This window comes from Melospiza georgiana, chromosome 15 (assembly GCF_028018845.1).
Source record: "Melospiza georgiana isolate bMelGeo1 chromosome 15, bMelGeo1.pri, whole genome shotgun sequence".
Classification (NCBI taxonomy): Eukaryota; Metazoa; Chordata; class Aves; order Passeriformes; family Passerellidae; genus Melospiza; species Melospiza georgiana.
The window spans coordinates 17,541,409-17,564,369 of record NC_080444.1 but is presented as its reverse complement, the minus strand read 5'-3'; the positions used below and the strand labels follow the sequence as shown (position 1 = coordinate 17,564,369).

The 22,961-nt window shown below is 46.3% G+C and overlaps 1 protein-coding gene across 2 annotated transcripts in view; it reads left to right on the top strand.

Moving 5' to 3' along the window:
• Nucleotides 1-8,757, top strand: part of LOC131089684 (Kv channel-interacting protein 1) — a 170,283-nt gene extending 161,526 nt beyond the window's left edge. For both annotated transcript variants that reach the window (XM_058034516.1, XM_058034517.1), the window contains 4 exons: nt 850-957; nt 1,895-1,999; nt 2,560-2,622; nt 4,845-8,757. In XM_058034516.1, the coding sequence (XP_057890499.1) occupies nt 850-957; nt 1,895-1,999; nt 2,560-2,622; nt 4,845-4,892 (324 nt within the window). In that variant the 3' untranslated portion in view covers nt 4,893-8,757. The remainder of the gene's footprint in view (nt 1-849; nt 958-1,894; nt 2,000-2,559; nt 2,623-4,844) is intronic.
• Nucleotides 8,758-22,961: the final 14,204 nt, after the last annotated feature.

Here is a 22,961-nt window from a genome sequence, read left to right as displayed (position 1 = left end):
AAAACCTCCAAACCTAGAAAGTGCTGACCTTTCATTCCTGGCAGATCTGTCTCTTAACTGGTTGTCAAACATGAGAATTTTGTCCCCTTTTTTATCAACAAATTCAAATTCCTCAGAGGCTTGGCAAAAAGGAGCAGAGGTATCTAAGCAGTATTGCACTGCCCCATACAGAGCTCATGGAGGTGACAAAAGCTATTAAATGAGTTATCAGGAGCTGTATAACTCTGTTAGCCTCAAGCTCTGCCTGTGCTAAAAGTCCCCTGTGGCTATGCTACTCTCAGTGCCTGAACCACCGTGCAGTATAATGAATAAATCACAGTTACCAGAAGCAGTATCTTTACTGTAAGCAAAGAAAACCAATTAAAGTAATGTGTCCCACACTGAATAATTAGTGGTGGGAATCACATCTGGTCAAGTCTGGCAGATTTTGCCAGAGAGCAAAATCTAGGGCTCCCTGTGTCAGAGGATTTTCTCTCTCAGATGGGATTTTCTCCCTTCTTTGCCAGCATCTCAGTCAGGAGGTAAGAAAGCATCAGCTTCTACTTCCACAGGCACAGTCCAGCTGTGTTTAATCAGGTGGTGGCAATCTGAGTGACAGGTCCCTGCAGCAGGGAGGAGAAAGGCCACTGGAGCATCTGGCAGTGCTCCTAAAGACCAGACATCTCTGTGAATGCTTCAACCATTGAGTTCAGTCAGAGAGGACACATTTCTGGAAAAGGGAGCCAGAAGAGTTTGATAAGCATGTGTTCCATCCTAAAAAGATAAATCTTTTGGCTGGCATTGTATAAAGAGGGTGACTTAGAAAATGATGTTATGAGAATTCTCACTTCTCTCACTGCTCCAAACCAGGATTTTGTGATGGCACTGTCCATTCTGCTACGGGGAACTGTTCATGAAAAGCTGAGATGGACATTTAATCTGTATGACATAAATAAGGATGGCTATATAAACAAGGAGGTAAGGCTGTTCCTGACAAATATGGTTGATTTTGGGAGAATTGATTTGGTTTTGTTGCAAAACACAATTAGTTATACATGCAGCTAATTAAACACAAATCAGAGTGGACTCATGCATTTGTCTGTGTGGAAGCAAAATGCGTAGTGGTCTTATTGAATGATTTTTCTAGACATATTTTCCTATATTATGGTACCTTTAATGAATTGTGTTATCCAGGAGCAAAATGTTGGTTACACCTATAAGCCACATAAGCATTGTGAAGGGGAGGGTGATGGTGGCAGAACTTTGTGACTGAGGCTCAAGGGCTTGCTTTCTGCACAAGGAGATACTGTGGGGGTCATCCAAAGCAGCACCACTACCAAGTCCTGCATTGTCATCTGGTTTATTCTTCTTAGCTGGTATTGCTTGTTCCTGTTATGGGAAGCCTTAGTTTTGAGCATGGTGACCTTGAATATGTGTCAAATACAAATTAGTCCACTCAAACCCATTGTGCATCCCTGGAGGGTTTGCAGTTACTGCCACCAGTCATGGAGCTGAGGGGCAATTTGTGCAAGGTATGGGGAGGGACCAGATTACCACTTGCAGCTGTGAGGGTCCCTGGCCCTGGAGGATGCCCTTGGGACAGGGTTGGTGCCACAGCTGGTGCCACAGTTGGCTGCCCTTGCTGCCAGCACCTGCTGTGTCAGAGCCAGGCCAGGGGAGGGGAAGGGAGGGAGCACTGGGAGCATGTGGCACTGTGGGGGCAGAAGGAAGCAATTCTTTCTGTAGGATGTTTGTGTGTCTGGTCCATCTGTCTCCATGCACATGCACAGGCATTCCAGGTGCTGGTTTGTCATAGGAGAAGGAGGGTGAAGAATGGGGCAGTGCAAGACAGAAATGGGCCCTCATTTCTCTTTAATTTCCTTTTTGTGTTTGTGCTGGCATGCTGCCATGGCAGGAAATGATGGATATCGTAAAGGCGATTTATGATATGATGGGAAAATACACGTATCCAGTGCTCAAGGAAGATGCACCAAGGCAGCACGTAGAAGTGTTTTTCCAGGTACCTGACTTTTTACTGGTTTTTCTTAACACTCAGACTAGGCACTGATAGACTTTCCTGTAAAGCTGAGTCTTATACCTTGTTATATATTTCAAAATAAACCCTAGCAGCCACTCAGCCTAGCACTGCAATGCCTGCTGATTTCCTGGCTCCAAAGGTATCTCCCATGTCTCTCAGCCTGACCCTTTGCCTTGGGATGTGCCACGTCCAGTAAGTCTGAAGCCTCTGTATGTGTTGCAGGCCTTCTGTGCTGCTGCTCTGAGTTGCCCTAAGGACTGACAGGAATGTGAGTGTGGGTGGGTCAGGCAGTGAATAAATAAACGATGGAATAACGACAGAGGTTCTGGTGTGTGTCAAGAAAGCAGTTAGAGATGACCTCAAAAGTGCTCCAAATCCCAGAGTAAACAAGTCCTTAGCAGTTGGCCAGTCCAGCACTGGCCACTTAGTCTGTGGGCTAAGCTTAAGTGCTCAGCTTTATTCAGATTGCATCAACTAAGATACTGTACTGTAACGATAGTGTTACCAATGTAAACTAATTTTTACATTATATTATTTTACAGAAAATGGATAAAAACAAAGATGGAGTTGTAACTCTAGATGAGTTTATTGAATCATGTCAGGAGGTAAGAACTAAGTTATAACTGCAAGGAAAGCTCTATCTCATGTCACATCATTTGGTTTCCTTTGGATAAACTCTATTTGAAACAAGATGCTGCTCAGAATCCTGGGTTTTCTTTGCTCTGTGGAAAAAAAAACCAACCCAAACCAAAACAGCTTCAAGACTGAGTTTGTGATGCCCTGTGAAGCCTGTGACTCAATAGCAAGGTAGAGTGAGGTAAAATATGGGAGATAATGTCTTCATGTGCAGTGCTTTTATTTTCCTGAGTGGACTGCAGTCCCTGATTCTACAGACAAGCAGACAACTGTAGAGAAAGATCTTAACTGTCTTAGGTTGTTTTGGGGTTTTGTTGGTTTGTTTTTGAGGTTTTTTCCTTCGCTTTTGAGAGTCTGCTGCTGTCCCTGTGTGCTGCCCCAGATGTCATTATCAGGTACCACATTGCTGGAACTGCCCAGAGTCAATGGTGTCTCAAATTCTTGCAATTACAGCATTGAGTTATAAAACAAGTTGATGTTTTCATGGTCAAACATTAAAAGCAAATGCTGTCATTGTAGCAATGATTTTCATTTTTCCTCTGTTTTGAAAGTAAGCCCCCTCTTACAAATTCCATATATGAGGTTGGCTGTGTTAAGATTCGTTGGTACTTTTAGCACTGGCACAAAGAAGCATCTCTGTTAACGTGCAATTGGCCTAATGTCTGTTGTCTTAAACTTGGACTGTGTGAATATTCCCTCTGAGATCTCTCTAATATTTGACCACTACAATAATAGTGTAAAAGGTAACCTCTGCCTTTTGCAATGTTTATTTTGGTGCACTGAATTGCATATTGACCCTTCTGTACATTTTATGTTGCCTGGAAAATTCCTTCAGGTTCTGCAGCCAGACAGCTCTCCTGTCCCTGAGCAAGGGGAAGATGCTCACTGTGGAGGGCTGGGCTGGCTTCTGCTGCTTTGGTGTCAAACCTGGCTCTGGCCACATCCAAGTCTTAGTCGCGGACTTCAGGCAGCCAAATACTTGTTTAGCAGATGCAAAACAGAAAGCTAATGTTTGTCAGTTACTTTATTCTTGGTCCCTCATGATTGTTTGGCTTTTTTTTTTTTTTTTGCACCATCTTTATTTAATCATTTGTGTTGTGTATTATTCTGCATGTTCGTAACTTGCTTGTAGGTGTGTGTATGATCAGGTGGTCTCACTACTGAAGCAGCTTTACTTTACCTATAACTGTTAGAGTTTTAATTCTCTGTCCCTGTTTGGGTTTGGTTCCTTCTGCCATCCTGGCACTGGAGCTGGGTAGGCTGATGCACTGTCAGCTGCTGTTTCCTGGCAGGCAGGAGCAAGCCCTGCCACACCAAGATTTATTCTTTTTATCTTTATGAAAAACAAAGCAAAGTGCACAGCAGTGCTCACCTGTGCCTTTGCAGCAGCTCTGGCTTGAGGACAGTGAAGTCCTGGCACAACCCTGGAGAGGCTGATTGGCTTCCAACTGCTGCTGAGTGAGCAGTGACAGGGATGATGCAGCCTCACAAAACAACTGAGGAATGCAGTGCAATAGATCTCTTAAGCTCCTCAATGTGGAAAATTGTTTTCATGTTACAGGCAAACAGCTGTTCTGAACTGAATTCCTGAGGGGAAAAAAACCATGATTATGTTTTTGAATACTAATCTGGTTCTTATCTCGAAGTAAAATTCCAATACTTCAGGAGAGATAATCCAGGATTTCCCTTGTGTCTGTCTGTAACTTTCTCATTTGGCTCTAGGAACTTTGGAGAGGCTGAGGTTGCACAGATTGCATGCGTTTTGGGTTTAAACTTCAATTTCTGGCAGGAAGTGCTCCCTCAAGGCAGTTTGCTTGTTGGTTCAAAACCTGCCATTCCATTTGGACTTGTGGGGCACATTAGCCAAGAGCACATTTGCACTCCCAGGGTCAGGGAGGGGTTCTGAGGGTTGAGCACAGGCACCCTGGCAGTGCCCTGCCCAGCACGGCTGTGCTGGACATCAGGCTCAGGAGAAGCCCCTGTGCTTGGTGTGCCTCACACCAACCCGGGGCCAAAGCACAAGAGGTGCTGTGCTGAGCCAGGCCTGGGCACTGAGCCCCAGAAGGGGAAAGCATTGCCAGAGCAAGGCTGCTGCCTGCTGGAGCAGCTGCAGAGCTCCCTGTGCCAGGCAGGGCTATGAATTGTGCTTGTCAATGCTGGTTTCATGGCAGTGTCTTCTCCTTGCTTTCAGGACGACAATATCATGCGATCCTTACAGCTCTTTGAGAATGTCATGTAACCAGAAGAGCACTGGAGGAGTCTGAGACTTCTGTGTAACAAAGATCTTCTTTCTGGGTGAAAGATTTTACAATTGAGCCATGTCCAGTGTGTGAGGATTTTGTACGATATGTCCAACCAAATGGCAACTGAATGCAGCCGATGCCACCACTTCTCCCCGGAAGATGCTGGTGGACTCTTCTTTCATTCTGGAAGCATGTGAATATTTTAATAAATCCCGACAAGAGAGAACTGCTGCTTGAAGTTCAATGAGTAATACAGAGCATTGTTTGCTAGGCACAAATCCTGCTTTTAATCTAGCAAGCTTAATTCCCTATAATAGCACATGTTGATAGCTATTCAGCCATCAATTGCAAGTGACAGCTCAGTCCATACCTCTGTTTGGCATAATGTTCTGTGGATGCCTTTGCTGTTAATCTGCTTTGACAAAACCCCAATCTGCCAGGGCAGTCTGTGAAAAAATGAACAGTCAATGTACCTGGGACATTAAACAGACAGCCCATGTAGCCAGTATCCCCATTCCTGCAGAGATCCTGCTATCCTCTCACATGCACCGGTGCCACTATGCTGAGGTTAGTGGAGTTCTTCCTGAACGTATTAATCAGGTGATCTTCATGCCAGGGTGAGTCAGAAAGGAGCAGAACGTGTTGCTCATATTAATATAAAAGTACAGAACAAATCCTGTTCAGGAGTGGTAAGTTTCCAAGAGACCAGGCAGGTGTGTAAGGGCTGGTGCAGAAAGATGAACACGTGCCCTGGTCCCAGCTGCCTGCTGAGCCCCAGGGATGCCGGGTGATGCTCCTCAGAGCATCTCAGCAGCAGCACGGCCATGTGCTCTGGTCCTTTTGCTGTGGTTTGGCACACACTTCCTAGCTTCATCACTGGATGTTACAGTCAGGTCTTACTCCTCCTTATGGATTTATTTTAGATTTCTTGTTTGACTTAGTGAAGAACTAAGATGCAGCTGTGTTCCAGCATACAGACCTTGGTACCCACAAAGTGCCCAGCACATTTGATTCCTGAATTGTTATTATTCTCAGAATCAGCTCCCAGGGCCCATATTTTCTTCCTACAAGGCAGTAGTATGCCTTGTATAAGCCCCATTTCTTTGCTATTGCCAAGTAGAGTATTGGTGTAGGGGTTTGGTTTTTAATTAATAAAACAGAAAAGTTCATGTAGCGAATTTACACCAAGATTGGATGATTGGTCAGCTGGGGAATGTCAGAGTCTTCTGTGAAGAAGCCTTTTAGGAAAGCTGACCCACCAGAGTGCCATTGTCATCTCCAGGCAGACCGTGGCTGAGAAGCAAAGGGAAGAGGGGAACAGCCAACTCTTCCAGCTGCTCAAACCCCGCAGATGGGACAGTCCCTGCAGTAGTGCTGCATCATTCCCATCCAGTAAGCATCTATTTTTATTGTATCACACCCTGTATTACAGACAAACTGTTAGCACTGAAGATATATTTTAAAAATTACGTAAGTGGAACATTTTTATAATACAGAATATACAGAATGCCTCAGTTCTGTAGCCCTAATTTTATAAAAATTTCATCTATTGAATCATTCCTGATTACAGAAGTAGATCTGATCAGTCCTAGTATAATGATAATGCAATATCCTAGTATAATGATAATGCCAATTCCCCAAGACGAGGCATCTTCCCCTTTTACTGTGCCCCCCCATACACTTCTGTGTAGTCTTAACTTTATTTCTCCAAGATGTTCCCTTGCCACCAAAAGTGGTGTTCAAGTAAAGTTACATGTCTGCAAGAATGACACCTTAGTCCATCTTGTTTCGTACAAATACTGCCTTTCATACCAATACCATTAATGAATTCCTCCCAGCAGTGATGCAGCAGCTCTGGTGAGGGGCTGGGATTTGCAGGAGTGATGCCCTGCTGTGGGAGTACCTTTCCTCCAGTTGTTGGGTCATTTAGGCTTTATTTAACAGGCACTTTGTAAAGACATCAGTTGTAGCTGAAGTAATACACAGTGTACACCATTCCTTCTTGATTCTTCTTGCAATCACTTCAGCAAATGACAGAATTTAATATAATCACAGGTTTTCCCTCCCACCAAAACTGCTGAATCTATTATTCTAAGGAGTTCACTTCAGCAGAGGGAGAAGTGGTCAGAGCAGTGGAAATTAAGGATTTTAATCTGGCTAGCACCGTGCCTTTTTCCTCTAATAGTCTTGCTTCAAGGGTGCTTATGAGATGGCACATACAGACAGAAGTGTTTGGAATGTGCCCTTTTCAAAAGAAAATGTTATTAGTTGCATGATGCCATAGTCCCTGAAGCTAAATTAATTTCTGGAGTTACTGTGATGAATTTGGCCTCATCTGTGTGTCCTGGCCTGCTGGCAGCAGTTGTGTGGGGGCTGCCTTTGCCACCAGGGCTGTCACTGTTTTCTCTGGAGTGTGGCTCCAGCTCAGCAGCAAACAGCTGCTGTCACTGTCAGTGTGTGCTGGCCTGCATTGCTGATCAGGGTGCCAGTGCTGACCCTGCACTTCTGCCATCTCTTTGCTGCTCCACTGTGCCTGCTTTTCACTGCCAGCAACAATGAGGGTGCATCAGGCAGAGGGTGCATCAGGCATGCTGACAGCCATACTGAGTCTGCCCTTGGAGGATAAGGAGCTTTGATTTGGAGCCCACTGGAGTCAGTGCCCTCCCACACAGCCCTGATGTTCCACCCTGGGTTGGGTTGAGCTCTGTGCTGCACCTGAAGCCCTCAGTAGCTGAGACAGGAGGACTTGCAAAGTGTCACCCACAGCTGCGTTTTCCCAAAGCTCAGATTGCAGAATCTATCTGTGGCAGAGCCCTTGGCAATGCAAACCCGATTATTTCCCTGTGTTTGTCCCTGATCCCACTGTTACAGCCAGAGGCTGAGATGCACCAGTGCAGAGAAGGCCTCTGGGCTTTCCATCAGCAACATCTGTCCATGGCAGGTGTGCTCCAGGTGGCAGGTGAGACATCAGTGACTGTGAGAGAGCTGCTCTCTGCATGGAAATGGCTTCGGGTTTGTTTTTCATGTTTTCTGTGAATTTTACTCTACTGTAAACTTGCCAAGCCTCTGCTCTCATAAACGAGGCTTGCAATATTTATGACAAACACTACTACAGATTTCTAAATAAAACACACTATGCTACTCCAGTCTCCCACCCTCATCAATCCTCCTGCCAGTAGACAGAAGGCAGTCAGATTCTCTGTCAGCGCTATTAACTGTGCACGTTTCCTGCAAGTTATGAACGTTTAAATAATGTCTGAATCAGGACTCTTGATTGTGTCACTAGTTACAAACATTAGTCTGCATCTTCATGCCAGCATTTTATAAAGAAAGCCTTTCTAACATGCATTTTAGGTAACAATCTGTTGACAAATAGGAATGTGATAAATGATAATGCAAAAAAAAAGAAAAAAAAAGGAAAAAAAAGTACCATGCCTGTTCTGTGGCTGTTTGTTTATCTATTCCTCTGAATGCAATGCAATATTGTGAGTAACCATGAGCCAAGCTAAAGGCTTGAGACACAAATACCCTGAGGTTCAGGCATCATGGGCAGAGCCATTTCCTGACTGCAATACGTGTTGAGAACAAACACCCTTGTATCCCTGGGTCACCTCTGATGAGATAGTAGCAGCAGTGCGTCGAACTTTTCTTCTTTATGGAAGTGCCATGAAAGACCTAAGGAAATGTGCAAATAATGTAAATCATGATATCTAAAGCCATGTTAATGGATCAGCCATGTATAGCTTCACTGTTACAAATGCTATTCTCCAATGGCAATTTGTATTCAACTTTGTTGAATGGTTTTAAAAATGTTGGTTTTAATAATCAAAATAAATACCTGTAGGCGGGTGTCCTTTCCTATGCCCAGTATGTATTTTTTCTCAAGGGACACTGTCAGGTTAAAAATGTGCAATGAAGCTTTTAAAACTGGGACTCAAACACATATCTGTGTGGGTGGGGGCTGTAAAACCGAACTGTGCCATGAGCTAACACTTACATGCCAATGATGTATTTGCATCACTGATACAGGGGTGCTCTTACATCTGATGTGGTGGCATATGCTGAACTGATAGTTTGGCCCTTGTGCAAAGTTCAGAAATGTTCTTCTACCTGCTCCGCCGATAGTAACTTAGGGTAGAGGAAACTGCAAGCTTACAGGCCTGGCTTTTCTCTTCTGCAGTTCTGCTTCAGTGTCAGCAGGAAAACAGACAATCATGTTGGAAAAGAAAATACAAACACTATTTTATGTTATAGATAAGGAAATAATCCAAAACGTCAGTGTCCCTTCAGTTTTGGCTTATTGTAAGCATCCATTCTGACACATTGAGGAATGCAGAAGTGGTTTTGCCAGACTACATATATATGTGTGTACACACACATATATATATATATATATATATATATTTGCTAAACTCCATTTTGTAGGGTATTATCTGTCTACCAGTACATCCCAGGAAAAAGAACATTCATCCATGCAGAAATATGGAAATAAAGGTGTCTGTGTGAAACATGGTTTGGTGTCACTGCAGTGCCTGCCCAGCACTCGCTCCCGCAGGCGCCTCCTGCTCCCAGAGACAGCAGGGCCCTCTGGACAGTGCCAGACTGGAATTCTTGCTCCCTGTGCAAGAAGAAGGTGTGCTAACTGCCTGTCCAGCACCTCTCGCTCCCTGGGATGTGTCCCAGCTGCTGCCAGGCAAGGCAGGCTCGGGCTCCAAGCACGTGCGTAGGCGTTTTGTTCGCTTTTTGGCTGAGGTTTGTTCCAGTGGCTGGGGAAGCCTGACTTACTGCTGTGAGGTGCTGGGCAGCTCTGGTTTTATGCTGAGCCCATTCCATTGCAGTCTGAGCATCTCGTCCTGCTGCTTCAGGGGTCCAGGGCATTGCCCCTGATGGATGGAGGGGTGGTGGGGAGGGAGAGCTGTGCACTGGCCCAGGGGCTGTCCCTCACTCTGGAGCACACTGGGGAAGCCTCAGGTGTGCCCCACAACTCAGCATGTGTAAGATTACTTTTGAATCCAATAATAGCCCTTTTTTTTTACTGAGACATTAAATCTGTAACCTTTGCTTAACCATGCAGGTCCAGGAAACTGGAAAGGGAGGAGTTTGCTGGGAAAACGTTGGCAGATGAAGTCCTTTCATCACATCAGACCTGCACTGTGTGGGATCAGGCATGGGAGCTGCAGGAGCAGAAATTCTGTGTGATGGAGAGCTGGTGATGGACCCACCCCTGCTGCTTGGCCAGGAGAGACTGGTTCTCTATGAACAGGACCCCTGTCCCCATCACCCTCCAGGAGGTGGGAAATGATGAACTGACGATCTCCAGAGCTTCAGTGGATGTGGTTATTTCCAGATTGTTCTGTTAAAATTTCTTTTGTTGTTTTGCCAAGGAAAAGTCTCTCTTTCTCCATCTGTTTTTGTAGAGACTGGAATTGCTGTAGGGCTCTGGCTGGCAGCCCCCATGGCAGGAAGGTGCCTCCTGAGCACAGGGTGAGTTGTCACATTGCCTGGGACGTTCTGCTGGGCACTCACCTGCTGTCCTGTCCATGAGCACAGCAGCCTGTGAGGAGCTTGCGGGGTGTGGGGTGATCCACACTCCTTGTTCAGGACAAGGCCTTCTGCAAGGGGTGGACAGGGCTCCTGGTGCTGGGGAGAGGGAGATGTTTCCTTTAGAGCCTGGGACACTTCCAAAGTTTCCTATTGGGATTGGCACCCACAGCCAGCAGCAGCCATGAAGTGGAGAAGGGGAGCAGCACCAGAGCAGAGTTCCCCTGGCAGGAATCTGCTCTGGCTGCAGGAGATGGGCCTGCACAGCCACTGCCCTCAGCCAGGTAACAAAGCACAGGAATGAGCCTGAAGGCTCCTGGCAGCTGTGAGCTCCCTTCCCTGCAGCAAAGGGGACATCCCCAAACCCTGCCCCAGCTCCCTCTGCCTCGGGGATACAGTGCCCCAGCATTCCAGTGTCTGTGTTTGCTCTTTACACTGCAGAGAGCCAAGCGGTGAGTACATTGATGTTGTGAGGGATGCAGGGGAAGGGCCCACTGCTAGTAATGTCCAGTCATCTTGCTAAAATGTCTGTGAAATGTTATTCAGTGCTGATCCAGGATTTTCCAGAAGAATAATAAGTTATTGAAAACTGTTGAATTAAAAAAAAAAATCCAAGATTGATTTTGCAGTCTCAGGGTTAAATTGAACTTGTTGAAATTTTCACAGAAACTGATCCAACCTTTGTGTTCTAATTATCTTATTGATTTACTTATAAAGCAATATAAATTGAAAATATATAACAGCGTAAATATACACAAAGATAAATGTCAGCACAATGTTTTCTGTCTGAACAAATCTTCTGAATTCTAGAGAACTCAGAACACAAAGAATTACCAAAGCCTTGTTTTCTTCATACAGCTTAAGCTGTTACAGAAGAGCATTTGTCACCAACCAGTTATAAGTAAGAAGAATAATACCCATTGTGGTGGGTGAGCATTGGCAGAAGGGAAGCACACTGTCTGTTCTGTAACTGATAATGAGGAAAACTTTTTGGAAAAACCCATCTATGTGTATTACAAACTAAGTTGCAAAAACGCTTCTAAATTTTTTCTCAATTTTTGTTTCAGACTTTTAAAAATTTACCTCACTTTATTTGCCTTATTTTATTTTGCACTAAGCTGTGATATCATAATCCTTAGATCTTGAAGAACATCTGCTACAAACAAGTTACTGAATTGCTTTTGGTTCCTTTGGTATTCAAATGATGGAGCTATGTACAAACAAATGAGATGCTTTGAAAGGCATGGAAGGTAAGAGATTTCTATCTCCTAGAAATCTAAGAGATTTCTATCAACAATACTTTGCAGCGATTTAACCAATGAAATAAAATTAACAGAATATTGAAGGTTTTAGTTTTTGTCCTATTCTAGCAGTGAATATTTAGTGCTTGTCATAAATAAAAAATGGGAATATATGTTGTAGATTTCAGCAGCTTCAAAGTGTCCAGAAGCAGAATTTCAGAACCTAAAAGTTTCATTTTCTGAGGGCACATTAATCCCCATTTGGACCAGAAATCACATTCCAGCCTGTGAAGAGGATATTTCAGGGCTTGAGCTGCCCTGCTCAGCACAGCCCAGAGACATCAGTGCAGAAATGGGTGTGACATTGCAAAGACCTGCAAGTAACTTTAGATACAATAAAAGTCACATTCAAAGGCAGCCTGTTCCTTTACTGCAGCTTCACTCTGGGTCTGGTGTGAATTTGCGGTCCCTGGGCGAGCTCTGTGCTGACACTGTGGGAGCACCTGGCCAACCCCTGTGTCCCCGGAGCCCCAGCGAGGCCTGGAGTCGCTGCCAGTTCTTGGTGGAGCTGAATGGAACCAGGGAACTGGGGAGGAGATTTTGACAGCTGGGAACTAAGGCAGTGTTTCACAGACTGGATGAGTCCCTGTGCATGAGCTGTGCCTTTCCTCCAGGGACAAGTCCATGGAGTGAGGAGATGCCCTGTTCTAGGCATCTCCTTCTTTGGAGGAAATCAACAGCAGCGGCTGGAGCTGCCCTGGGGGAAGAGCCAGAGGTTCTCATGGCACTGACACAGTCTGGAAGGGATGAACAAAACCCTGCCTGGGTCTGTGTTAGTAGAGAGAACACAAAAATGTGACAAAGCTGGTCAAACCTGCTCCCTATGCTGGGACTTTTGGAGATTTTTTTCACTTGGCAAAGAAGGGCAATAGTAGTGTTTGGCTGGTCCTCTGTGGTTGTGCTTTCCAGGTATTGTGTTCTGCTCTGTGGGCACCTGGTCCCTGGCTCTGCAAGTTTCTTCCTTGTTCCCAATGAGGGGCAGCACTGCAGCTCTCAAGCCCTCAGCTCCCACTCACCACACAGGCAGAGCTGGGAATAAACCCAGGGCACAGCTGGCACTCAGGTATTGGGATACTGACATGGGAACAAGCAAATGGTCTGAGGCTTCCATGGGGAGCAGGCTGTACCCACCCCATGGCTCGAGACACCTCCAAGTGCTCCCTACTCCCTGCATGGAGCTGGGCAAAACAGCCAGGGTTGTCAGCTTGTGTGGAACCTGTGCATTGTGCACAGATGTCTGTGGGGGTGTGGATGTGTGTGGATGTTTGCAGTGTAAGGATAATGTCACACACTCTGCAGGGTCTGCTCTCACAGGCTAAACAAGCTGTTACAGGGCATTTGGGGATCAGAGGGTTTGGAGTATTAGGAGTATTTCACTACCAGTGAAAGTAGTTTGCTGCTGTAGAGCAGATGCTTGTCGTGCTCTGGGCAGTCTCTACCTGGCAAATGGAAAACAGAAGGCTGTGGATTTGCTCAGAACTCCTCAAAATTTAATAAAATGCAACTAGAAAAAATGTGGTGGTAAGTCCCATTGCATTAGTATTTATTAGACTTACATTTTCCCTTGCAAACATGACATGGCATCAGGTGTGTGTCTCAAGACTGTGCTTTTCAGGACATCGCAGTGTTCCCAAAATGGCCCTCAATTTTCCCAAAGCATGTTCAGTGGATGAGCCTTGCAGAGACCCTGTTGTCCCCGCCAGCGTGGCATCTGAGCCACGGGGACAGCTGAGGACACTCTGTCACTTGTCATTGCACCGTGTGACACAGCCGAGCAGCACAGATCACCAGGGTGCTGGGCTGGAACCAAACCTGCAGGGTGGCTTTGGAGGCTGCAGCTTCTCCCTCAGCCATTGTTGGGTGAGTGCTGACTGCCTGCATGTGGCACAGAGGCACACTATAAATAACTGCAGGAGCTATTCCTTCCCTCTGATAACAAGGCCAGAACTGCACATCAGCTTTTATCTCCTTGTACCAATCTCCCAGTTCACTGGCAGGCAGAGATATGGCCTGGCATACAAAAATTCCCTGTGATAATCATAGCAAGGCTCTGCCAGGGCACTGCTGATCCCCATGGTGGGGACATTCTGGTCAGTACTTTTCCAGGTGCCACAAAGCTTCCTCAGGGGTGTGTGATGATGTGGCTTGACCACAGATGTGGCAATAATTAGGCTACAGGGCCTTTAAGGACACCAGACATTTTGTCCCTGTCAGATAATTATCAGCCTCATACCCAGGGGCACATTCTGCATCAGCTCACAAGTGTTCCCATGATTTTTGGTTATTTTATTTGTGCCAGGTCTGGTGGTGCTTTATACTGTAACAAACATAAACTAAATAATCATGAGGGAAAATGTCAGATCTTTTCCTCCATTTTTATGGATTCCTTTTTGGTTTGGTGTGTGCATTCCCAGGCAGACAGGTCAAGATCAAGGGTTACCCCAAGAAGGAGAGGCCTGAAAGCTGCTCTATCCCAGATGCCCAAGTCTGTCTCCAGCCCAGAGCCTGTGGGGGCTGACTCCAGCCCCTCACACACAGGGGGCAGGGATCCCTGCAGGGAGCACCTGCTGAACTGTGGGGAAATGACGGACAGACTTTTTCTGTCCTTTGAGGTGCAAACCTGAAGGTAAGCCTGCAGTAATTTGGTTTTATCCCTTTAAAATATTTTCACAGTTTTTTGGGAAACTTCCATCATAAATTTCTCCCCTTTTTCCTTATTTCCACAGTGTTCAAAACAATCTACTCCAAAGGTAAACGTTTCAGTGAATGCATCAGTAAAATGAAAGGTGTGTTTTGTGACACCATTCACAGCTTTGAAGACCTCTGAGTTCATCCCCTCCAAAGCAAGTGCAGCAGTGTTTTTGTTTAGGCTATTTACACCCCATCAGAGCTCAGCGCTGAGTTGATATTTCACCTCAGGCTGTAGTAAATTAGATGAAACAGTATTTCCTCATTCCCAGAGTTACCCTTTTACTTTGTCAGCTGATACAGCTCCGTTTGCTGATACAGGAAAAAAACATTGCTAAATCCCTTTTAACAACCGTTGAGACTATTTTTAAACACAAAATATGTTTCTGTAATGCATTGTCTTTTGCTGAGACATTTTTAAGACTACCAAGCCTCAACGCATTCTAAGTAATGAGAGCTGTCTTCCTTCTGGCAAACCTACCAGCACTGTTTGATAAGTTTAGAAAGATAAACCCATGGGAACCTCGGTGATTTTTCCACCTCATTTTGTTTCACCCAAAAGCAGGCAAGGTTTGCTCCTTGGACATTAATTTTGGAAAATCTGAAGTGCTCTTTGGGTAAGCTTTTCAAAGAGGTCCTTACCAGTGGAGACAGCACCCACAGCTGGCAGCTGACAGACCTGTGCCAAAGGAGCTGCTCCCACACCTGCCATGCTGGAGCTCCTGGGGAAGCGCCGTGGGACCCCTGCTCACCTGTAACAGCAGAGGACGAGAGCTTCAGGTGAGACATTTATCTGCTCTTTCACTACTCTGCTGGGAGCTTACGTATGCCACATGAATAACATGAAGCCACAGTCTTCCACTGGCCAGAGCTCCTCAGCAAGAATTATTATTCTCAAATAGTGAAAATAATAATAGGAGGTGTTGTCCTATAATCAACATCCAGTTACCCCAGCAGCAAAACACTGGGATGTGTCTGTGTCTGCTCTCTGTGACTGTTCAGGACAAAATGAGGACCCAAAAGATTTTGAATTGGGTATTTTGAATTGCATTGCTGCAGTGCTTGGAGAGATGCTGAGAGCTGTGGGGTCCCTGCTGCACCCTCACCTCCCGAGGCACTGTGGCTGCTCAGTGGAGATGCTGCTGTGCCCCTGGGATGCATCCCACTGCTCAGTGCCCTCTCATTTGCATAGCAGCATAAAGCAGTCATGGATTCATTTAAAGGGTTTGGGGATTTTTTTCCTTAAAAATATTCCTCACCCCTCTCTTGACAGAACAATATAAGTCTAGGTACTTTGGGGGGAAAGTTAAACTAAAAGAAAGCCTTTTACTTAAGATTTTTTAAATGTTTATAGTGTATAGAACAGTTCCAAATACGAGGCACTATCAGTAGAAATAACTTTCTCTTTCTTGAACATGAAAGCTAGAAGCTAGTACTTACTGCAGCTCATTTAATGAGTACATCTTGATCTGTTTGGTTGTCTCTGAGTGTATTTCATCCTATTAATATAAAGGTATACAACTGTTTCCAATAAATCCTAATCTTGTGTAGTTATAATATCTGCCCAGCTTTTGACAGCCAGAGTCATTTGTATGCATGAAATATTTATTTAACAAGTTAGGGAGCAAAAAGGAATTATGTCATATCAGGTAAGAGCTTGGCCAAAGATAAAACCATAATTGTGCATTAATCTGACATAATAACAGAGCATTGAGCACTTGAAACTGTGTATCCTATTAATTGTCAGTTCCCAAACTCATTCCTGTACCTGACAAGAGGTTACACCAACCTTCTTTTACCTTTAAACTGTTCTTTGTCTTTAAAGTGGAGTTAAAATCATGAACATTGGGTGCTGATGTGCACACAGATAAAATGTTTTCAGGTTGTCACAGGCAACGTCATAATGGAAATAATTAAATGGGGTTACAGATTGGAAAAAAACAAGCCTGGTATCAGTCCAGAACTTTTGCCCTTACTTGAAATATAATTCTGGTATGAGCATCACTGGCCCATGGGCCGTGTTCAGAACACAGCAGGTTTGGTGAAAGAGCATTTGCTGTGGGCACTGAGCACCGTGCACTGAGCACCGTGTGTTCCGGGAAGGGAAGGGAAGGGAAGGGAAGGGAAGGGAAGGGAAGGGAAGGGAAGGGAAGGGAAGGGAAGGGAAGGGAAGGGAAGGGAAGGGAAGGGAAGGGAAGGGAAGGGAAGGGAAGGGAAGGGAAGGGAAGGGAAGGGAAGGGAAGGGAAGGGAAGGGAAGGGAAGGGAAGGGAAGGGAAGGGAAGGGAAGGGAAGGGAAGGGAAGGGAAGGGAAGGGAAGGGAAGGGAAGGGAAGGGAAGGGAAGGGAAGGGAAGGGAAGGGAAGGGAAGGGTCACTACCTGGATTTATGTGTTCCTTGGCAAAGGCCTCTGCCAATGGGGATGGCTGAGCAGTACTGCAGCCTGGGACCAGGGCCACGGGTGGGAAAGCACTGACTAAAAGTGGTTCTTGTGCTGTCTGAGTCTGCTTTGAGGTCTGTGTTTGCTGTGTCATTTCACCCAAAAAAAAGCCTACTGGTAATGACTGAGTGGTTTATTTTCTCTGTTGCTGTAGACACCGTTGTCAAGTTACAGAGTTTGATGTAAATAAGTCTAGAGTATAAAACAGCATTTCTTTTCACAGAATGTCAGTTTTCTCCCTCCTCTCTCTAGTCTGTCTTTCAGGCATTTATTTTGGAAAATCTAGAAAGATAAGTGACGCAATGGTCTGGCTTGGCAGTCACCTCAAAGGCTGCAGTGGGGCAGTACTGCTGCTGGGGTGGCATTTGGCTCCAGGCCACTGCTGGTGCTGAGCCCCTGCCTTGCCCTGCTCCTTTCTGCAGGTAGTCTTTGGCAAGAGCCTCACCCTCACCTCTCCCTGTAGCATGAGTGGGTTTTGCTTCTGCTTGAAGCTGCCAGGAGCCCAATGCAGAGCTACAGAAAATAAATGTGCTATGAACTGATTGACTTATCGGCATTTTCTAGCCCAGCAATTAATCCTACTCTTGGGAGGCAGAACCAGAGCAGCAAGCAGGCTGTAAAGCCAGGTCAGGGCTGATAAGGTATTCCTCCCTCGGTGGCCCTGTGCTAGCACACAGAGCAGCCTATCAAGGAATCATCTCCCCCAGATCCCAGCGAGGACCAGCCCCAGCTGCAGCGCTCGAAGGTGCTGGCACGGGGGTGAGCGCTGCTGCGGCCTTCCCATGGGGCTGTGACTGCTGCTCAGGGCTGGCACGTCACTGCTCTCACCTCCCATTGTGCACATTGCCTTGACACTCATTCTTAGCACATCTTAGCACAGATACATTTTCCCACAGCTCAAGCTGCAGAGCTGGGTGGCCCTGAGTGTGATGGCCCTGTGCTGGTGGCTGGTGGTGTCTGTGTGGGCTGCCCAGGGGTGAGCGGTGGCCACTGGGCCGTGGGGCCAGCTTGGGGCTGGTGGTATCTGTAAATGTGAGGCCTGTGCGGAAACTGAGGCAGCTGGGAGTGCTGACCCCGGATTTGGGAAATGGCCCCACAGGTGCTGGGGGTGCCTGACCTTGCCGTGGTACCTCAGGCACCACAGTGGGGTCTCAGTCCTGGGGATGTGGGGGCCAGTAAGGGGGGGAGAGAGAGAACTACTCTTGCCACTGCTTGCGTCTCTCCCCCTTCCCAAGCAGACTGCACCCCCTCTCCCTGTCCACACTCTCTTTTTGTGTCAATTTCTCACTTTTGAGACCTGTATTAAATTTCTCCCAGCCCTCAGGGAGCTCAGAAGGGAATTCAGATGCTGTAGGTAAAAGCTGCAGCATACAAGCAGCATTCCTGCTTGGGAGGGTTTGTGTCACAACAGCTCAGCAGCTCACTGATACATCCCTTGGGCATGCAACAAGTTCCTGTGCAAAGCCAGTGCAGCAAAGAGAAGGCATGGAAAAGGAGCAGGCTGCTGCTGAGGAAAGCTCCTTGAGCCACCTGTAAAATTCTCTGTATTTAAGGGTCTCTGTGTGCTGCTTTCATGGGAATTTTCCTCTATCTATAGCAAAAGAAATAAGTTGAATCTATGGTCTCTTCTACAAACCTTTCTGTTTCAGTCAAGTGGAATCAGCGTAGCTCTTTTTTTAATCCTGAATTGTGTCCTTCATGTGTGCCTTGCAGTTCTGAACTGTTTGTATGTACAAACTGAAAAGTAAAAACCAGAAACAATGCATCCACTTTTGAGATAAAATTCAACCTCCCTCGGGGCACGGCAAATAGCTCCCTCCAGCCTCGGGGATCCAGATGAAGTTTCTCAGAGCTGGTGGCTGTGCCCACCTCCTGCCAGACCCCATGGGACCAAAGCAGCAGCACAGATTGCTGGCCAGTGCCACAGCCAGGACTCCTCCTTGTGTCCTGCAGTGCTCTGTGCTGTGGGATGTGATGCTGATGGCACTGGGCACCTCTGGAGCAGAGCTGGTCTGGCCCTAAGCTGCCTTTGGGGTTCGGAGCAGACATCTGCATCTTTGCAGGACTGAAACTGGGCAGCCCAGAGGAAGAAATGTAACAATGTTCCAGATTCTTCCTCCTCCATTCCAAAAGGGATGCCTTGAGTAAAAAACAAAGCAGCTCATTTGAAACAAAAGACTAATGAATATAGCTGCCCTTGCTCTTTTGCAAGTTTAAACACCTCATCTTTCCTCAAAGAACAGCTCTAAATAATTTTATCTGCAAGCCCTAAGCAGGAATTTGTATTCATGGTAAGACACTTATTGAGTTAATTTATTTAATGCTGGGGCATAATTTCTAATAGTGGAGGAGTCCCTAGGCCCAGTGCAATTGTCTCCCTGTTAGGGCATTAATATTTAAAGGAGTTATAATATATAATTATGTCAATTGATCTGTGTCTTTTAGGAAGTAGGTCAGCAGTTATTGATGGTCACTTGTGTGAAGGATTAGCTAAAAAAACCCTGGTACTTGGCAGAGCAATGCCTGCCCCCGGTCACATCCCAGCCCCGGCAGGGAGGGGCAGTGGGTCCGACTGGAATGTGCAGAATGAGGAGGGAAATTCGGCAGTGCACATCTGGAGGCGGGCTCAGACAGCAGCAGGGGGAACGCTGCAGAGCCTTCGTGTGGCTGCAGTGCTGCTGCTGTCAGCATTTCCTGCAGAGCTGAGAGTGAGCCTCGAGTGACCTGAGCGAGGAGCTGCTGGCGCGTGTTCTGCAGGAGGCTCGTTCATCTTGTCAGATAGTCTTGCTGAATACACTCAAGACAAATAACTTGACCTCTGTGTACCTTAATTTATCTGTTCTTAGAAGTGGGGAACATTTATGCTATTTCTTGAGTGATTTAAAATGGGAACTGTTCTGAATTTTTAAAAATTCTTGGTTGTTTTACTACTGTATTAAATTCCATATTGCACTAAGAAACATGGTGCTGAATGGCCTTTAAAAACAAGGTAATGTGGAAACCAATCCAGATGAAATACCTTTGTGCTTATCGTAGATATTGAGTATTTATTGAGGAAAACTGAATGTTGGCATGGAAGGACGTGCAGCTGCAGTGCAGCTTTTACTGTGCTGCCTACAAGAGCAAAATAAATGTGTTGGGTAAATGTGGGCTGTGGAGGTGCTCAGGAGGGTATGTGGCTGGTTTTCCCCCAAACCTTCCTGCAGTGAGGAATGTTTCACTGCCCTGCAGAAATAGATAGGTAAGATGAATGATTGTGTCTGAACTGTGCTCCTCGAGGCCCCATCTCCTATTTTTTCTTTGCATGCTTCTCTGTCAGCGGATTGTCAAGCCTTCAGTTAATGCGTCACTTGCAGGTCCTTTCACCTCGCCCCCTCCCTTCAGCCCTGCCGGCTCCTTTCCCATTCTGGGCAGGAGCTGCTGGGGCAGTGCTCAGCCAGGGCACAGACACTGTGATCCTGTCCATAGGTGCTCAGCCAGAGCACAGACACAGTGATCCTGTCCATAGGTGCTCAGCCAGGGCACAGACACAGTGATCCTGTCCATCCTGTCCCTCAGGTGCTCAGCCAGAGCACAGACACAGTGATCCTATCCTGTCCCTCAGGTGCTCAGCCAGAGCACAGACACAGTGATCCTATCCTGTCCCTCAGGTGCTCAGCCAGGGCACAGACACAGTGATCCTGTCCCTCAGGTGCTCAGCCAGGGCACAGACACAGTGATCCTGTCCATAGGTGCTCAGCCAGAGCACAGACACAGTGATCCTGTCCTGTCCCTCAGGTGCTCAGCCAGGGCACAGACACAGTGATCCTGTCCATCCTGTCCCTCAGGTGCTCAGCCAGAGCACAGACACAGTGATTCTGTCCCTCGGGTGCTCAGCCAGGGCACAGACACAGTGATCCTGTCCATAGGTGCTCAGCCAGAGCACAGACACAGTGACCCTGTCCATCCTGTCCATCCTGTCCATCCTGTCCATCCTGTCCATCCTGTCCATGGCTCCTTTCCCGCTGGCAGAGCTCAGCCCGGGCAGGGATGGAGCGCTGAGCTCCCCCAGCTGGGCCTGCCAGCACGGTTCCCTTTGCCATGGACACCACAGAGGGCCAAGGAGAGTAATCCTGAATTACCAGGGGAACTGCACAGTTTATTTGACATTTACCTGTTACCTGGAAGCTTGGAAGAAAAATTCCCACGTGTTCACTGAGCATTTTGTGGCCATGTGTTTGCTGCAGCCTCTTGGTGTATTGACTAGGCCTTTAGTCACCAAACAGTGTTTAAGGCTACATTTTTCTGTGAAAATGAAACCCTTTGCTGGACAGAGAAATATAAATACACAACCTTATTACAATTTCTTCCCACTACTGGTAATCTCTGATGAAAGCTCCTGCCCTATAACAGCAGAATTGCTGCTGTATTAACTGACACACTGAGCAGTGAAGAAATACTGTGGTTATATTCAGCACTGGTGTCACCCTTCTCTTGCCCAGGAGTACTTATAAATTTCCGTTTCACTGCCTCCCAATCTTTTATATTTATTGTCTTTACGGTCATCCTGTGCAAAACATGGGATATTCATTAGGGATGTTCATGAGAGGCTCCTCAATGAAGTTCATGAAGTCTCATACTTTAACTAAAGTCTGATTTGTAAATTAAATTATTTCTACAAGTTTTTTCAACAGCCTGGACCAATCTTCCTTCTTTTCAATCAAAATTGTGGTCTAATATTGCTGTGAGTGGGTAAATTATTCTCTCTCTGGTCCTGCATCCTCACATTATACTGAGGAGCCCTTAAGAGAATCTAGAAACATCTGAGTACAATTTCAGAGAATGGGCTAGAAGAGCAAAGCCTTGTTGGAAATTCAGATGTGGGACTGGTATTAGAGCATATTGTGTTTTGACAAAACTCCATCCTTTCTCCAGTGGGATGCCTTGCATTCATAGTACTTGAATGTTCAGGTGTTTTACTGGCTCAGTATGGGCAAAGTTGTAATTTCCTGGTGCTCTGCTTGTCCCATGGCACAGCACCAGAGCTGTGCATCTTGCTGAGGAGGCAGAGCGTCCTCTGGGCTCTACAGAGCAAGAAAGCAGAAAAACTCCAAGCAGAAAACTCACGATGTTCGGGTTATTATGGTGCAGCCACATTGGAAGCTGAGGCTCTAAATGCCATGTGTGCTGAGAGAGGTGCTAGGTCTGAAGAAAAGGAGTGTGACTGGAGCAGCACCTCCAGCAGGAAGCTGGAGATAGAGGGGAGCAGAGCACAGCTCAGAGCTGTGGCACCTGCCCCAAGGCCAGCACAAGCCCAGGAGTCTCGGGCCAGCAGCCAAGATTGGTTCCACTCCCAGAAAAGTCAACGAAACCCCTTTGAAGTGCAATGACCTCATGCTCTGCTGCATGCTGAGTGGCTTGCCAGCTTTGCTGTTAATAGCAGGGGCTTATCCCACGTACAATCAATGGAGCACAGAGTTACAGCACTTCTGTGAGGCTGGGCAGGGGAGCCTGTGACTGAAAGAGGCTGGAACTGCCATCTGTGGGCAGGATCTCTCTTGGCTTCAGAGTCTGACTGCTCTGGGAGCTACCCACACATTCTCCTGTTTACTCAATCTGTTCGTGTGGTGCCATTCTCAACATCAGCTATTGCCATCCCATACTGAGAGGAGAGGAGCTAGAATTTGTCAAGGACTTCAAGACCTGAGTTGTCACCAGGGCTTTTTATGTGGTAAGTGATAGAACATGCTGAAAAATGAGACTAGTCAGGAAAAAGGGCAGGAACCACTGCATATCAGGTATGTTAAACATCAATCTGTGATGGTTCTGACTGCGCAGCATTTCTTCTCCCTGTCTCCTTCCCTTAAAAAAATTAAAATAATTTTTCTTTAACCACAAAACTTTGTCTTTCTTTTCTTCTTTACAGACAAGCAGAGCAAATACCGAAACAATCTCCAAACATGTTCTGCAGATATTTTTCCTTCTTTGGTCTGTGTCTTTTCCTTTCAACCCAAAGGTAAGTGTAGAGTTTGTTTTGTTTTAAAGGGAACATTTGAATGATGTTTCACATAAATAATGTGGGTCAAAAGGAAACTATACTTCTAGTTATCCAGCCCACC